The sequence below is a fragment of the Cebus imitator genome, unplaced genomic scaffold, assembly GCF_001604975.1.
Source record: "Cebus imitator isolate Cc_AM_T3 unplaced genomic scaffold, Cebus_imitator-1.0 Scaffold290, whole genome shotgun sequence".
Classification (NCBI taxonomy): domain Eukaryota; kingdom Metazoa; phylum Chordata; class Mammalia; order Primates; family Cebidae; genus Cebus; species Cebus imitator.
In genome coordinates, this window is record NW_016107605.1 from 753,728 (window position 1) to 771,679 (window position 17,952).

Consider the following 17,952-nt stretch of genomic DNA (forward strand, 5'->3'; position numbering starts at 1 on the left):
TAGAATTTATGGGAATAGACAGATTTCATCTCTGACCCCAAAGGCACTGTTTCTGAGTATTGGGCATGGCAGAGCCCATCTTGGATAAGAGGGAGACGCAAGATGGGATTAGAGAAGGAGGAGAAAAGAGGCACTTTTTCTTTCTTGTATCTTAGCTCTCTGAGCCTTATTCTGTCATCTATAAAATGAGAATAATAATGGGATTTTCTTCATTAGTTTGAAGATTTAAATAACATATTTAAGGGATGTAAAACCACTTCTAGTCATTATTTAGAGCTCAATAGATGTTAGTTGTCATTGTTGTTACCATTACTCTTACTGTAATTATCACACAAGTGAAGGATAAGAACCCTGTCCTGGAAGGATGCTTCACCTGCTCAAAGGGAGAGATATGAACCCTGAATCTGCTCAATTTTGCCTTTTCACTAAAGCTCTGTGCCCCTCTGCTGGGCAACTTAACATTAAATGTATATACTTTAGAATGAGAGAACTGGGTTTAAGATCTGGCTCTGCGCCTTCACAGCTTTGTAACCTTGGATAGGTGTTACACCTCTGTAAGTTACAATTTTCATATCCATAAGATAGTAATAATAATAGCTATCCCATGGAGCATTTTTTGGTAAGTATAAAAAATGTCAATACATTTTAAATATTTAGAACAGTGCCTGGCATTAATAAGCACTCATTTTCATTTGCTACACAGGCATATGCATATATTACATACATGGTTTACAAATGTGAACTCAACTCACATGCACACACACACACATATTCCACCCTTCATTCTTTTAGCTTTAAATAAAATCACGTAATTTTTAGCTTGATGAAACCTAGTGATATCACTCCATCCCTCTGTCTCTGTTAGTCTCTGTCTCTGCTAGTCTCTGTCTGTCTATCACTCAATCACACTCTCACATATGCAAGCATATGCTGGCAAAGCGTTAGTTATTATCTGGATCACTACTTACACTGGTTCCTAATTTAAACAAGTCTTTTAAAATTTATTATTAAAAACATCACCTTGCATTCTGAGAACATTTCTATTTTTAGGTCAGTTACATAGACCTTTTCTCTCTCTAAGCAAATTCTAATTCTTTATTATTTAGCTTAAATTTTCTGTGAAATTCTTTAGACTACTGAAAAAAAAGTACTTTCTTTCCTGCAAATCTTTGGCATCTATTGTCCAAAACACCTATTAATTCTGTACTGCTCTTAAACATTTCTGTGAATATATTGGGCTATTGTACCCTGCCCTATATCCTAAAAGGCCTTGCAACTAGAAGCGTTAATTTTGCCAAACATGACTTCTCTGAATTTCTAGGCAGCCAAAGTTCTACTCTATACAGTTATTGAATAATTCTTACATGTAACACTTATATAAACATTCTAATATCCAATAAAAATGTCTCTATGCCCATTGTTCAAATCTCAGGGCTAAGTGTCTCCATTTGTATCAGAAACAAGTAAAGTCCAACCATCTTTCTAAGGAGCTTTTCCCTTGTGCTGAATATGGTTAATGACAGACTAAGTCTTTTTTTTTTTTTCTTTTTTTGCCCAATTCATCCATTACTCATCAGCCACATCTGAAACAAACTCTAATCTTGGTACAGACACAGGGAACATTATTCTTCCTCAAAGCCTACACCACGTGTTGCTGCTAAAAAAGGAATGGACAAAAAACAGTCTCATAATAGGTAGAGAAATGATCCTACTAAAGGCAGGGCATTTTCTTACCTTTTTCCTTTACACCTAATTTGAAATAACTCTTATAACAATTAGATGAAATATCAATGAATAATATCACTTTAGAGTAAATTTAACATTCATCTAATATTAGGTAATACCATGACTGTTGCCATGACAACTACTACTACTAATAATAATCACAAATATTTAATGAGCACCTGCTATGTGCTGGACATTATGCTAAGCAATTTAAATGTAGTACCATTTCCCACCTGGAAGGTATTTATCGTCCAGTGAGCAACCCTTCTATCTTCTCTTTCCTAGTACATAGGTGATGAAGGCCTCATTAGTGAGATTCCAGAAAGTACATAATCCCTGGTCCGTGTGTAAAAATGTAGAGAAAAGCTCCCTACCAACCTGTATCAAATTTAAACGCAAGTGAAATTTAAAACTGTGTTGTGTTGAGTCACTGAGAATTGGTAGCTGTTTGTTACCACAGCATAACCTAGTCTAAGTTGACTAGGTATTATTGACTGAAACAAACCTTTCTTAAACAGTTTTCAATAATATTCATTCCATGTTATGTGAAGGAGAGCCTGAGGCTAGCTAGCATAGGTGTAATTTATCTCTGCATTGAAGAGGAATGGACTTGAACTCAACACCTGGTTGTAAGTATAAATGAGGCTCCCGAAATTTGCATGAGAGAAAGTCAATTTTGTACTCAGTGATAAGAAATACCATATGAGTGCACGCGTGCATACACCCCGCCCACCCCCACATAGTAGGTGCTCAATATCTGCACAATGTATGAGTATTTACATAGAGAGTATAGATAACTTTTTAAAAAACACTGAATGTTATTAGAAAACTCAACCATGAATTGCCTGTGACCCAGGGCTTGCCCAAAGCTTCCTCAAGACATCAAATATTGCAGAGACAGCTTAATGCACATATTTCCCTAGGGTTGTCGGCATTATTTTTTGTTATTAGCTAGATCATCAGAAAGTAGCATTTCCAGGTCATATTACTATCACAAATCCATGCTAGAGAGCCTTCACTAAATTGAAATTTAATATAACTTCAAATTTTATTGAGAGTCAATAAAGAAATGTCTATTTGAACATTTCTTTATTTTACAGACCCCTAGGTTAGGGCATTGTTCATCATGTTACCATTTGTTACTCAAATAATTACAATACACCATAAGTTTCTCTTTAAATTTGAAGCCAGAAAAAACGTTCTGTCTCAAAAAATGTCTATTGCTATCAATCAACAAGTCATGATGACTCTAAACCATAATTACTTATCAATTTCTAGTTGAGTATACTCATCTTCAGTAACTAATTAATCCCAAAATTCTCTATACTTTTGAAAATTCTTTAGAGCTTGCTGCTATTTTGAGTTTCAAATTTTTCTATTTTTCTTGATTTCTGAAACGGTTGCAATTTTTCAGAAGCAGGTGGAAACAAATTCTATTTGTGAAATAAAACTTCGTATAATTTGTTATTATCTTTTGCTTGTCTTTTCTTTCTGCCTGCATTTCTAGAGAACAAAGACCTTGCTTATTCATCTCTGTGGTGTTGTTTCAGAGCAGGCAAAATGAGAATAAATATATGTTAGCATGGAATGACACAAAGAGCTCTGAAAATAAAGCCTGAATTCACATTTTCACTCCATCACTTACCAACCATGTGACATTTGGCAAGTTATATTCATTTATTAGCCTTTCTTTTCTTGTCAACAAAATACCCTAAGTTTACTTGCAGCACCGTTGCGAGGATAGAAGAATATATATAAATGTGTCAGTAAGAGAAGAGTATTCACCAAATCAGCAAATACTACCGTCACCTTTTCTTCACTTACAAAGTGACAGTAAATGACGCGATGACGCTACCAGCTGTCTCTTGAGTAGGTACCCACAAAGACAGCCTGAGAGAAATTTCTTCATGTGTTTCACTGAAGGTCTAATCTCAGAAAGGGAGGAAACAAAAAAGCATGGGGAGGTAGGGTATGGAACTCACAAGAACATTATTAATCTCAGTTTGTGACTAGCTTTACCTGACCTCAAAGTGGGCTGTGAAATTGCACAGCAGGTTCCACGTTGAGGCAAGGAGTCTGAGCTTTGTATCTTTCTCTCAGTCAGTGACTAGTGATTGGTTGTCCGAGCATGCAGGGGTGTCGGTGCATAACCACTCACACATCGTAACTCCTGTTTGGCTAACAACATTATGCAGAAAAAGGAGCACCTGTAAGATGTTAGCACTCAACATTCACAGTAGCCGGATAATGGGTAACTGCTAGGTAAGGGGATGGGCCACTGGCATCAGAGTCAGTGGAGACTGGACATGTTGTTAAACATTCTACAATGTGCAAGGAAGCCCCGCACAACAAAGAATTATCCAGCCCCAAAAGTCAATGGTGCTGCAGATGAGAAACTGTGGAATAGATGAAAGCATCAAAAAATCAATGTTTAATAATTATTACGGACAGTTATTGATTTGCTATTAAGAACATTCAGACATTAGTAATCAAAAGAGGAAAATGTAGAATCTCATTGATTGCTCGGGAGCACACACACACACACACACACACACACACACACACACACAACCTCACAGTTTTTATCCTGTGACTTTAGTGTTCTTTCATATTATGCAACAACAAGCATAAATTCAGCATGAGTCAGAGACTAAAATGACTACTTTTGCAAATATCATCCATACTGCTTTCACTTCTGCCTAATCCATGCCTTTATAGATTTTGACGCCAGCACTTTGCTGTCCTAGAATCTTCAGCTCCTTGATTTTTTTTGACGTCTCTTTTCTTCATTGTGTTTTTCCCTGGCTTTGAACTAAACTCGTGAGCATCAGGATGTCTGCATCCAGCTCTGTTCTTTTCCTTCAGCTGCACTTTGCCTAATGGGGAATTTGGCACATTCCTATAGTTGTCAAATACATCTTGCCCACTTTCATGGACTCTCATTTCATCTCTGGCTTTGAAGTTCTACAGTTCAGGCTGTTTAGCACACAAAAGCAATAATTAATCCCTCCTTTTCTAAGGATTGATAACAACTAAGCTAATTATTTTCTCTAGAACAGAAATAATTATTTACATTAGGTTTTAAATTCATCCATTATCTTCCTTTTGAATCATATGGAACTATTTGACATGAATAAGAATATAGGAATTATTATAAGGAGTACATTTAACAGTAGAGACTCTCACATCCCATCTGTAATTTTTATCCCCCCCCTTCATTTATTTCCTTCTCATATCCATGTTTGTGTGTGTGTGCTTTATCCAGATGTTTTTTCCTATCTCTGATTGCACAAAAGGAATCTAATTTCACAAATCAGATCACTGCCGTGTGTGAGAGATCCCACAACAGTCTCAGTAAAGCCATGTCAAATCAATCCTCAAATCATAAACTATTATTGCACCATTTTGGTATACATGTACTTTTTTCTAGGTTTGCAATTAGCAGGTAACTCCTGAAGGAGCTGATCTCATTCTCACTGATGCAGATTGCTTAAGCAAGATTGGAGAAGCCTCCTCTTAAAATCAATCAACATGGAACAAAACTGCCTTCTGTGGTGTAATATAATTTGTCAGTTTGTACTGAGATTAGTAATTTGGATAGAGATTGTGGAGGGAAAGGTACAACAAAGGAGAATAAGATCAGAGATTTGATTTGGAAGGAACCACGAAGCTCATTTTATCCAACTTTCTAGATGAAGAAATGGACCCAAAGAGATTAACTTCTAGATTGTAATAGGTCTCATAATCTGGGGTCTAGCAGCTTTTCTATTGCCTCATGTTAGCTCCTCATTTTGAGGCTGAAGTGTGTGTTCTGATTAGTTCTTCTTAAGAATCCAGAATAATGAAATCATCACTATTATTAATACTGTGCTCTAGTCTGTGTTTCCCTATATCATTCAACTAAAACCATTCCTTAGCTCTCGATAAATGGAGCAACCATCCTAGCAGGGTATGCTAATACCACCCACTCCCCTCCTACCTCTCACCCCGTCATCTCACCACTAAAGGCACTGAGAGGTTGTATGGCTTTATTTCAGTAGCAATGAATTAAAGAACATGAGGCCTAGAATAAAGTAAAGAACATGAGATTCTAGATTCTGGTTCTGGCTCTGCCAATAGGTATCTTTGTGAACCAGAATAAGTCATTTAAAATCCCTGACCTATTTCATTGTTTATAAAATGAATATGAGATAGTTTTAACATAAAGAGATCATTTCTAAGGTTTCTTCAAGTACCATTATAACCAAATTACACAATCAGAAAGAAAATACAACTCATTATAATATTAGTTTACCTAGATACCAAGGAAATGCCTTAGTCTACTTTATTACAATGCAATACACAAAAAAGGAAGAACAGCACCCCCAGATGCATTTTTGAAGTACATTCTTTAAATTACTAAGGTCTGATTACTTCCATATGCCTCCTGCCTAAGATTTAAAACAAACAAAAAGCAACACTCAAAGGAGCTGAATTTACTGGCCAACCACCCTCTTTCTTCTCTTTTATTTTTCTTTTCTTCCTCCTCTCCCTGATCCTCTCTCCTTTCCCTTCTTCATTTCTTTTGCTTCTCTCCCTTCCACTTCATACTTCTTACCCTCCTTCTTTCTCTATAAATATTTCAGTTAATTTTCCATTAAAAAAAATTCCCTGTTTTTCTTTATGTCTATAAATGATTGCAGTAGGTTCAGAAAGCTCATTAACTATTTTCCTTAATGCCTTCACAAAGCAAGAACATTAACCTACTGTTACTCTGTATGTACTTGATTACCACATTCTGTAGGCCCTTGTGGCTCTTTTGGTCAATAGCTGAATTGTTGCTGTTCCCTATCTTCCCTAATTGAATGAACACTGCCCCTTGATTTCTGCTGAAGCTGAGTTGCAGTTGCTTGGCGAATTTTCAATCTTGCTGATCCTTCCCCCTTGACTGATTAGTTTTATTTATTATCCAATTTTTAAAATTGTGGCTTTGGCACATCTGCCTCAGGGTAAGAGAACGTGATTAAACACATTTTTAAAAATCCACAAAAGAGTAGTTACATAATTAATCAGTCTTAAGCAATTCCCAAAGAAAATGCTGACCTAAAAGCATGACATTTGGGTAAAGGGTAATTTTGAAAGTTTAAAAACATTTTAATTAATTGATTTTTATTCCTGAGTTTTCTTTTTCATATATACAGGCTAGAAAATAACAATATTTATTTCTTTATAGCAAATCTCCTTTTACAAAATACAACAGTTTCCCATGAGGCATGGTGCATAGGAACGCTAGGGGAACAGTTGATGAAGACTCTGGTCCCTGATGTTAATGCCTTGAGGTAACTAGATACATTTTAATCTTCTTACAGTCATGCTTTTTCTTCTATTTTTAATTTAGGACCTTCATACATCAAGATGACTATGAGAACTGAACTGCAATAGAATGTATTTTCCAGTGAAATTTTTATATACTCCCCTCTTTATAAATTTTTGGGGGACAAGGTCTGGCTCTATCACCCCAGGTGGAATGTAGCGGTGTGATCTCAGCTCACTGCAACCTTCACCTCCTGGACTCAAGTCATCCTCTCCCCTTAGCTTCCCGAGTAGCTGGGGACTACAGGCATACACCACCACACCTGGCTAACTTTTGTATTTTTTTTTGTAGAGACGGGATTTGCCATTTTGCCCATGGTTGGTCTTGAACTCATGAGCTCAAGCAATCCACCTGCCTCAGCCTTCCAAAGTGCTGGGATTACAGGCCTGGGCCACTGCACCCAGCAACTCCCCTCTTTGAGAAAGGATAGCAGCTGGAAGGCCAAACTGGCTTAATTTCCATGTGAATTGAAGCTACACTCAGGTTCCCGGATTCTAACAATGTCCTGGAGCTTGGCTGTGGTAGAAAAATATCTAGCATATGCTATCCCTGTTCATGATCTCAAAAAAATGCTGTTAACTTAGGTTATTTTCTCTTCCAAGCAATGTTGAACAAAGTGATTGATATGTGGACCTCCTTATTTTGTTCTATTGCTAAAATAAAACTCAAATTGGGTGCTCAAATCTGAATCTTAACAGAAAACTACTCTTTCCATTTTTCCAAACATGGGATTTATTGGCAACAAATTCTTCAACCTTTCATTCATTTCTGTAAAGATGATTATGTCTTTTTTTTTTAAGTTAGACTAAATTAATTCTTTGCATTTTTAAGATTCAGGGGGTACATGTGCAGTTTTGTTACAAGAGTATATAGCATGATGCTGAGGTTTGGGTTTCTATTGATTTCATCATGCAAATAGTGAACATGGTACCCAATAGGAATTTTTTCAACTCTTACCCCTCTCCCTCCTCCCTTTTGGTGACTCCAGTATCTATTCTTCCCATCTTTATGTCCCTGTGTACTCAATGTTTAGCTCCCACTTATAAGTAAGAACATGTGATATTTATTTTCTGTTTTTGCATTAATTCACTTAGGATAATGGCCTCCAGCTGCATTCATGTGGATGAAAAGAACATAATTAAATTTTTTTATATGGCTGTGTAGTATGCCATGGTGTATATGGAACACATTTTCTTTACTTAATAAATGTGATTATATTTTAATTCATCTTTATCCTGGCTCAGAAGAACAGGTTTATTTTTATTTATTTATTTTTTTGAGTCAAGGTCTCACTCTGTCACCAGGCTGGAGTGCACTGGCACAATCTCAGCTCACTGCAACCTCTGCCTCCTGGGTTCAACTGATTCTCCTGCCTCAGGCTCCCAAGAAGGTAGGACTACAGGTGTGCGCCACCACACCCAGCTAATTTTTGTATTTTTAGTAGAGGTGGGGTTTCACCATGTTGGCCAGGGTGGTCTTGATCTCTTAACCTCGTGATCCACCTGCCTCGGCCTCCCAAAGTGCTGGGATTACAGGCGTGAGCCACCGCACCATGACAGTGTTTTTTTTTCAAACCTAATCTTTCTACCTGTGCTAATCTCACTTTCTCTCATTTGCTTGACTTTATTCTATCAGTTGTAGTCTTAATTTTTCACAGGTTCATTCTCTTCTGGCTGCTTTTTGTTCTTTACCTAAATGTTTCTCAATTACTGCCACTTTAAACAGTATATAAATAAAAATGTTAACAACAAAAAATGCTTTCAGTGATTCTGTCTGCTCTGACCCTCAAGTCTCTCTCTCTTTCTCTTTTTTTTCATTCCTTTCATCTTCAAACTTTTGGAAAATTGAGTCTGTGCCACCATTGTTTCTCTGTCATTGCATACTCAGCACTCAGCTGATCATGATATAATTTTTGCCTTCATCATATTACTGATACTGATTTAAAAAGATATAAAACTGCAGCCATAAAAAAGGATGAGTTCATGTCCTTTGCAGGCACATGGATAAAGCTGGAACCCATCATTCTCAGCAAACTGACACAAGAACAGAAAACCACATACCGCATGTTCTCACTCATAAGTGGGTGTTGAACAAGGAGAACACATGGACACAGGGAGGGGAACATCACACACTGGAGCCTGTTGTGGGTGCGGGTCTAGAGGAGGGATAGCGGGGCTAGGGGGACAGCGAAGGGATAGCATTAGGAAAATTGCCTAATGTAGATGATGGGGTGATGGATACAGCAAACCACCATGGCACGTGTATATCTATGTAACAAACCTGCATGATCTGCACATGTACCCCAGAACTTAAAATATAATTTTAAAGAATGCAGTTCATTAAAAATATACCTTTCGAAAAAAAGATATAAAACACCTTCTAAATGTAAAACCCAATGTGTACTTTTAAGACTAAGCCAACCTGTATAACTTTTCAGGTTTCATCCTTTATGGTCATTGGTCACTGCACTTTCATTCATGTAAAAATATTCAAGGACTTCAGAGGAGAATAACTGCAAGGAGATAATTATGATATGTGTACTTCTGTGATTTTGGTAATCATAGACGGAATATGATAGGAACTGTTAACTGCCACCCAATATTCATTCTCTTTTTTCATAGAAACAAAACTCTGATTATACTGGGAAATCAATGTGCACGATTAAAACACAAACAAAAATACAAAATCTACATTTTGAAGCCTACCTTGCAGTTAAGTGTAACAGGATGACTAAGCTCTAGCTAATAGTTGGTTTTTAAAAAAAAGTATTTGAAAGGGACCTTCTGGAAGTTTCCTTTAAAAGTGTAAAGAACGTTGGCTTCATTTTGTCTTTATTCCTACTGCCTGGAATGTAAAAGTCATTGTGAGACGTACATAAGCCATATTTTTGACCTTGTAATAATGAGAGCCAGAAGCCAAGAAAAGTGAAGCTGAAAGACAAGAGTACCTGATTCCCTGGTGACTTTGTGAAGCTGTCATAACAGTGCTAGATTGCCCATTTGCAGACTCTCTTTATGGAGACAGTAAACGCCCAATTTGTTTTAACTGCCACAGTCAAGTCTTAGAATATGATAAAGGTACATTAGAATCACTTTGTAAAAAAAAGTTGTTTGTGGATCACTGTTTCAGCTATTTTAAAAAAATCGCACCCAACATATTTCCACTGGATGGACCCATCTACTTCTCTTTCATACCTCTTCCCTAAGTTCCAGAACCAAAAACCCAACTTCTCCCAAACCTTGCTCCTTGGTTGCCCCTTAGTCACTTAAATTCAACAAGCAAGGCCAGGTGTGGTGGCTCACGCCTGTAATCCCAACACTTTGGAAGGTCGAGGTGGGTGAATCACCTAAGGTCAGGAGTTTGAAACCATCCTGACCAACAAGGTGAAATCTCATCTCTACTAAAAATACAAAAATTAGCCAGGCGTAGTGGCAGGCACCTGTATTCCCAGCTATTTGGGAGGCTGAGACAGGAGAATTATTCAAAGCCTGGAGGCAGAGGTTGCAGTGAGCTGAGATCATGCCACTGCACTCCAGCCTGGGTGACGAATGAGACTCCGTCTCAAAAAACAAAAAAATAAATTTAACAAGCAAAACCTGAATGAGTTTCCATACTCACCGTAGCATGGTCTTCCTTCTATATATACTGTTTAGTTAGCGATGCCATTGGTGACTAAGTAAGCAATTTAACCCCAAAACCTTTCTGAAATTCTTCTTTCATCTTTTTCACCCTTAACACCCAATAGATAATTGACTCTAAACATGTTTCCCTCAGAATTGTTCCTTGTGTGGATAGTCTCCTTTTCATTCTCATCAGTGTTGCCTTAAATAAGTTCTCATTGTTTCTCTTAAACTAATTTTTAAAAGTCATTCCTAAATAGGCCTCAATCCTCCAGTCCCTTATCTTTCTAATTTATCACTGCCCTGTCTAAAAAAGCTAACTTTGAAATACACAGATTTCTTAAAGCCCATCTCAAACTAAGAAATTGTTAATTACTCTCAATTGCCTACAGGGTAAAGTTAAATTATAAATGATCCTTTTAAAACATTCCTAGTTTCCTTTACAGACTTGTGCTCTACTTGCCCACTCACCCCTACTCCACAATACACACATCAAAAGTACCAAGTAAAGTTGTTTTCAGACTCGTTAGACTGTCTGCCATGTCCGTAACGTTCCATGTCTCCCCCCACCTCAAATCCTTTCCCTCTTCTCCTCCTATAAGTACACATTTGTTCACATCTGTTTTCTAGTTATCAATCAAGGCCCAAAGTAAGTTTGAACCACTTATGAAGCCTTATCTTGCCTGCTCTGCACATCAAATAAATTATTTCCTCGCATGCTATGCCATGTACATTTGTACATACCAATTTTGTATGGTTTACTATATTGTTCTGGAGCCTTTTTTGCATATTCAGGTATATTTTATATTTCTTTTTTTAAATGTATTTCAGTATCTTAAGGGAATTACCATCTAATCATCTTTACATCCCTCAGATGTCCTACTATGCCTTTCCCAGAGAGGGGCTAAATTCATAGTAATAGATTTGAACAAGCTATATATATTATTTTCCATACAGGTAAAACATGCAACTTCAAGATGAGTGCTTGCAATATAGATCTAAGAATGATTGGGGAATAATTTTAATTAAATGGTGTATTATGAGAATACCTTTCAGATTTTTTAATATTATTAATTCATCCTCGTTATCCTCCACCTCCATACCTCAGACCCACAACAGAGTGTACTGCCGATTCACTCTAGAAATGCATTCTATTCATACTTCTTATTTTTAACCAACTGTATTTGGTAAAGAAAAGTTTCATGAACATAATTTGGGGATGCCAGCTTTATTTAGTAAACTTTGAATAGTATGTAATTTTGAATACCAAATTTCTGTAATTTTTAATATCTCCCTGCTTTGGAATCATGCTTGCCATTCTTCAAGGGATCTTATAGAAAAATGATAACTTAGATTAGATCTTCTTCTGAATTTAAAGAATAAAAACAAGACAAGAACTCAGGGTCACTGAGAGATTAAAGTAAATGTGCTTTGGCACACGTAAATGAAATGTATTCAGAAAGCTTTCTAGGATCTACCTGTAAACAGATGGCAGTAAGATATGCAAAAGGGGGCATGCTCTCTTTTTTCAGATTTATTTTTTTCTAATGGGGAATAGTGAGTGAGATGATGACAAATAGTTTTGGATTTGCAGTGCTATTCCTCATTTTATATAATGACTCAGCTTTTAAATTGTAAATCATGGATTCTAAATAAATAGCTGCTGCCTAATCTATCTGTAATATATGTAAAGTTCATGAATTTGGATCATCATACCAAACAGGAAAGAATACAAACTGAGTTTATATATAGAAGTGAAATTGTATTTTGGAAGGATAATTATCACCAATAAATTTTAACAGCTATGCAGAAGCTAAAGTTCTACCAAAGATTTTTTTGAAAGCTTAGCTTCAGACAATATGAAACAAAATAAAATTATATGAAATTTAGACCTTATAAAGCATAAACAGTGTGTGAAAATGACAAAAGTAAATAGAAGAAAGAGTTTATCCTCCAAATAAATATACTTTTTTTTTTTTTTTTTACATCTTTAAGGTAGTATAATGTTAAATGAGAAAATGAAGACTGGATGTTTAATAAGCCAAAAGGAATATAGAGTAGTTAAATATATATATATATATGTACACACACATATTAATACATATGCATCTATATATACATACATGCTGTGTTTGTCTGTATAAATGTATATATACATACATGTATGCATATGTGTCTGTACACACACGTTCCTGGTTGTATGGCTTGTGACTAAGTAAAATGCCTTTTTCTTGAAAAGTGGTAGGGCAGTAGTAATATACTTACTTTTGTGCAGAACTTTTGATAAAATCTGAATATCAAAGACACTAAATTTGTTTCCCCTTTAACAACCACTGGTATAAAAAGCTAGAAAGCAATACCATCTTATAATTTCCAAAGTATTCACTATCGACTTGTGTTTTTCAGTTTTATCACAGATTTAGTGTTGTCTCTCTGAACAGAGGAAGCACAGACCTTTGAAGGTGAACTCAGCTCTGACATTTACTAGTATGACACTGGGGAAGCCATATAAACCTTCGTAATTTTACTTCTTTATATATTAAAAAAAAAAATACAGAACAAATAAGTGATCCATCTGGCATGTTACTGTGAAGACTGACATAAAATATAGGCAAGAGATAAACAGTCACTGTTTCCTCCCCTCTACATTTTTTTTTTTCCTTTTTGAGATGGAGTCTTGCTCCGTCACCCAGGCTGCAGTTGCAGTGGCGCAATCATGGCTCATTGCAACCTCCGCCTCCTGGGTTCAAGTAATCTAGTGCCTCAGTCTCCCGAGTAGCTGGGATTACAGGCATGTGCCACGACACACAGCTAATTTTTGTATTTTTAGTAGAGACAGGGTTTCACCTTGTTGGCCAGGCTGGTCTCGAACTCCTGACCTCAAGTGATCTGGCCGCCTCGGCCTTCCAAAGTGCTGAGATAATAGATGTGAACGACTGTGACTGGTCCCTCCCCTCTACTTTTGATGGCTCTTTTCTTGTGTTTTTGTAACTATGTCCTCTTTCAGAACATTAACTCATTGAGGGAATGTCCAATGCCCGGATATAGAAGCCCTATATGTTACACACACACACACACACACACACACACACACACACACACACATAATATATATAAGTAAACTAGTGTAATTAAGAAAAATTTTCTCGGAAATATAAGTTTTCAGACTATTCATAATGTTTCATTTAAACTTAAATTTATAATCTTGGTCCATGTCCTTCTCAAAGTCACTGTTAACTGAATCCAATATAGATATCAAATATTATTTTATTACCATTTCTTCCCCAGAGAAATGATCTATTGCTATTAAAAGATGAGTAGAAAAGTTATACATTAGTTCTACCATGGTAATTTTATAGCAGCTTAAAACTCAGGGCCACCAAAGAATTTATGAAAATTCCTCTAAATCTATAAAGTTCTATCATACTCCATTTCTGAAAGTATATATGGAATGAAAAACCTCAAGAAATGAACCTCTTTGTTATCAAAAGAAATAGGGGGAAAATGAATATCAATTAATAGCAGTGAAGCAACCATCTTATTTTGCTATTCCACATGCATTTCTTTTCAAAAATTACAGGATTTATTTTGGAGTTCTGTTTGTACACATTCTGAAGTCATACTCTAAATTAACATGGATTTCTCATCCAAAAGGCTTACAAAACCTGATTTACTCTTTAATCTCTGAAGTAAATAAAAATAACATTTTTAACCTTTAAGAAATCTGCCAAGGTTTCTCGCTAGTTTAAATACACGTACTTTTAATAAAAACTCCAATTTAGTTTTTCTAAACTGATTTTACCTAAAAGATTTGGTGATGCAAGCAAGGGTATAGTTACTCTGTATCAAGCATCTTCCACTTGTGATCATGGAAGCGCTAGGCAGTACTCACAGCTGACATGATGAGCTCTCCTCCCAGGTTCTGGATCTCAGCTTTAACTTGACTGCAGATTTTCAGCTGGTGGGAGTAGAACTTAATCTGTTCCAGGTAGGCCAACAGGTCCTGTTTGCAAGATGGATCTGGGCACTAAATATGCATCAAAGATAAAAATGGATATAGCAGACTAAATAATAGGCAGATCAAAGTGAGCAAATACAGTATTAATATGGCAGGCACCTTATAAGGCAGCAACTTTATTTTCATTGAGGACCATTTCTCAGGTCAAGCCTAGATAGATTCTGATATGCTTCTACCATTATAATAGTTGATTTATTTTGCAACCTTAATTACTTCAGCTTAGCCAAAAGAAACATTAATATAATTTTTAGACATGAAATGGTATATAAAATAGCTGCCTTTAATTTATGAAGGTTAGAAGCCCTCAGATTTTATTTTTAGGTAAATCTAAATAAGCATTTAAAATGCAATTATTTCCTTCACCTACAGTTACTATTAGAATGCTCCTTGAGACATAGTTCTGCATTGTCTGTCCTGTCCTACTCAAATGGGTGTAAAAAACAAGCAGCAGCATAATATGTTCTATTATGCTCAGCCTTCAATGTTCTTAGCTGTTAACAGACAAAGGAAATAATTTTTACCTTATATAACAACTGCGAATCTAACTGAAGCCAATAAACAGGCAGGGTACATTGTTTCAGAGTATTAAATTTCTTTACAAAAACCAGCCTGCTACATTGTATCGTCTTTTGGAAGGAATTTCCTGGAGGACAGCTTTGAGCTTTATCGTCACATGGTAAATAGCTTCAGTTAAGATTTAATCTTTGTGCTCTTTCTCCTATGAAATTATAATAGATTCATAAAAATCCCTTCTAACTTAATTCCATGTTTAGTAAATTTGTGTAAGAACAAGGAAATGTGGACAGTGATTTATATGCAAAGATCTTCACTGTAGCACTACGTATAATATCAAAATTTGGAAATAACCTAAATATCCCAAAATAATGGAAAGGCTAAGTAAGAATGCATATCGATATAATGTAGCATTATTCAGTCTCAAGAAAAAAGTTTCAAAGGATATGGAAAAATGTTTTTGGAAGTGAAAAAAATCAACATGTAAATATTGCAATCAAATTATATTTTAAAATGCGTGCATTTAAAACATGCTGAATGCTGGATGTAGTGGCTCAGTCTATAATCCCAGCAATTTGGGAAGCTGAAACAGGAGAATTGCTTGAGCCTAGGAGTTTGAGACCAGCCTGGGAAACATAGGGAGACACCATCTCTACAAAAAATAAAAATAAATTAGCCAGGTGTGGTCCCAGCTATTCAGCAGGCTGAGGAGGAGGATTGCCTGAGCCTGGGAAGTAAATGCTGCAGTGAGCCATGATGGTGACACTGCACTCCAGCCTTGGCCACAGAGTGAGACCTTGTGTCAACAAATGCATAAATAAAATAATAAAACATGCTGGGACAGCCTGAGTTGTCCCATCCTTTCTAGGCATAGATCATGGTGCATCAGGACTCTTTGCTCCATACCCAGGCTAGAGAGGTAGACATCTTGATACCAAAAATGCAGAGAACATCTGTGAGATACTATACAAAAAGGAGCATCACCAAGGCATATAATCACCAGACTATCCAAGGTCAACTCTAAAGAAAAAAATCTTAAAGGCAGCTGGAGAGAAAGGTCAGAACACACAGAAAGGGAATCCCCAAAGACTAAAAGCAGACTTCTCTGCGTAAACCCTATAAACTGGGACAGATTAGGGGCCTATTTTCAGAATTCTTGAAGAAAAGAAATCCTAATCAAAAATTTCGTATCCCACCAGGCTAAGCTTTATCACTGAAGGAGAAACAAAATCTTTTCTAGACAAACAAGCATTAAAAAAATTCATTACCATTAGACCAGTCTTATCAGAGATCCTTAAGGGAATTCTAAACGTGGGGGAAAAAAAGAACCAACACCTGCTACCACAAAAACACACTTAATTACAGAGCCCACAGACCTATCAACCAACCAAACCATAGAAACTACAAAGCAGTGAGCTAACAACTTCATGGTAGGATCAAAATCTTGCATATTAATATTATCCTTAAATGTGAATAACCTAAATACTCCACTTAAAAGGCACACAGTGGCAAGTTGGATAAAATAACAACATCCATCCATCTGCTGTCTTCAAGATATCCATCTCACATATAATGACACCTATAAGCTCAAAGTAAAGGGCTGGAGAAATATCTCTCTTGCAAATTAAGCAACAACAAAAAAGAGAAGGAGTGACTATTAGATAAAATATATGTATTTTAAAATATATTTAAAATATAATAAAACAACATATATTAGATATAATATGAATTTTAAAATATAATATATAATAATATATTAGATAAAGCAGACTTTAAACCAACAACAGTAAAAAGGACAGGAAGGGCATACATAATGATAAAGGGTTGAATTCAACAAAAAGATTTACCTATCCTAAATATGTATGTACCCAAGACTGAAACATCCAAATTCATAAAACAAGTACTTATAGTTCTACAAAGAGGCTTAGACAGCCATTCAATAATGTTCAGGAACTTCAACACCTCACTGACAGTGTTAGATTATCAAGGCAGAAAATTAACAAAGAAATTCTGGACTTAAATCTGACACTTGACCAATTGGACCTAACAGACATCTACAGAATACTCCACCATCAACCACAGAAAGTACATTCTTCTCAACTGCACACAAAACGAACTCTAAGAACAACTACTTGTTTGGCTATAAAGTAAATTTCAATAAATTTTTTAAAAATGAAGTTATATCAACCACACTCTTTGAATAATACAATCGAATGAAAATAGCAATACCAAGAAAATCTACCAAACCACACAACTACTTGAAAATTAAACAACTTGCTCCTCAATGGTTGACATGTTTTGGCTCTGTGTCCCCATCCAAAACTCATCTTAAATTGTGTAATCCCATGTGTCAAGGGAGGGACCTGGTAGGAGGTGATTGGATCCTGGGGACAGTTTCTCCCATGCTATTCTAGTAATTGTGAGGGAGTTCTCATGAGAGCTGATGATTTTAAAAGTGGCTGTTTCCCCTGTGTTCTCTCTCTTCTACCTCCATGTAAAACGTGCCTTGCTTCCCCTTTGCCTTCAGCTATGATTTTAAGTTTCCTGAGGCCTCTTCAGCCATGTGGAATGTTAGTCAATTAAACCTTTTTTTTTAATATAAATTAGCCAGTCTCAGATAGTATCTTCATAATAGTGTGAAAATGGACTAATACATTTACTTTTGGGTAAGCAATGAAATTAAGGCAGTAACCAAAAAGTTCTTTGAAATAAATGAAAATAAG

General features: G+C 36.1%; 1 protein-coding gene across 3 annotated transcripts in view; it reads right to left on the reverse strand.

The window, feature by feature from the left end:
• The window catches only part of CTNNA3 (catenin alpha 3), a 1,771,160-nt gene that overhangs the window by 39,713 nt on the left and 1,713,495 nt on the right, over nt 1-17,952 (reverse strand). For all 3 annotated transcript variants that reach the window (XM_017502077.2, XM_017502076.2, XM_017502078.2), the window contains one exon: nt 14,591-14,725. In XM_017502077.2, the coding sequence (XP_017357566.1) occupies nt 14,591-14,725 (135 nt within the window). The remainder of the gene's footprint in view (nt 1-14,590; nt 14,726-17,952) is intronic.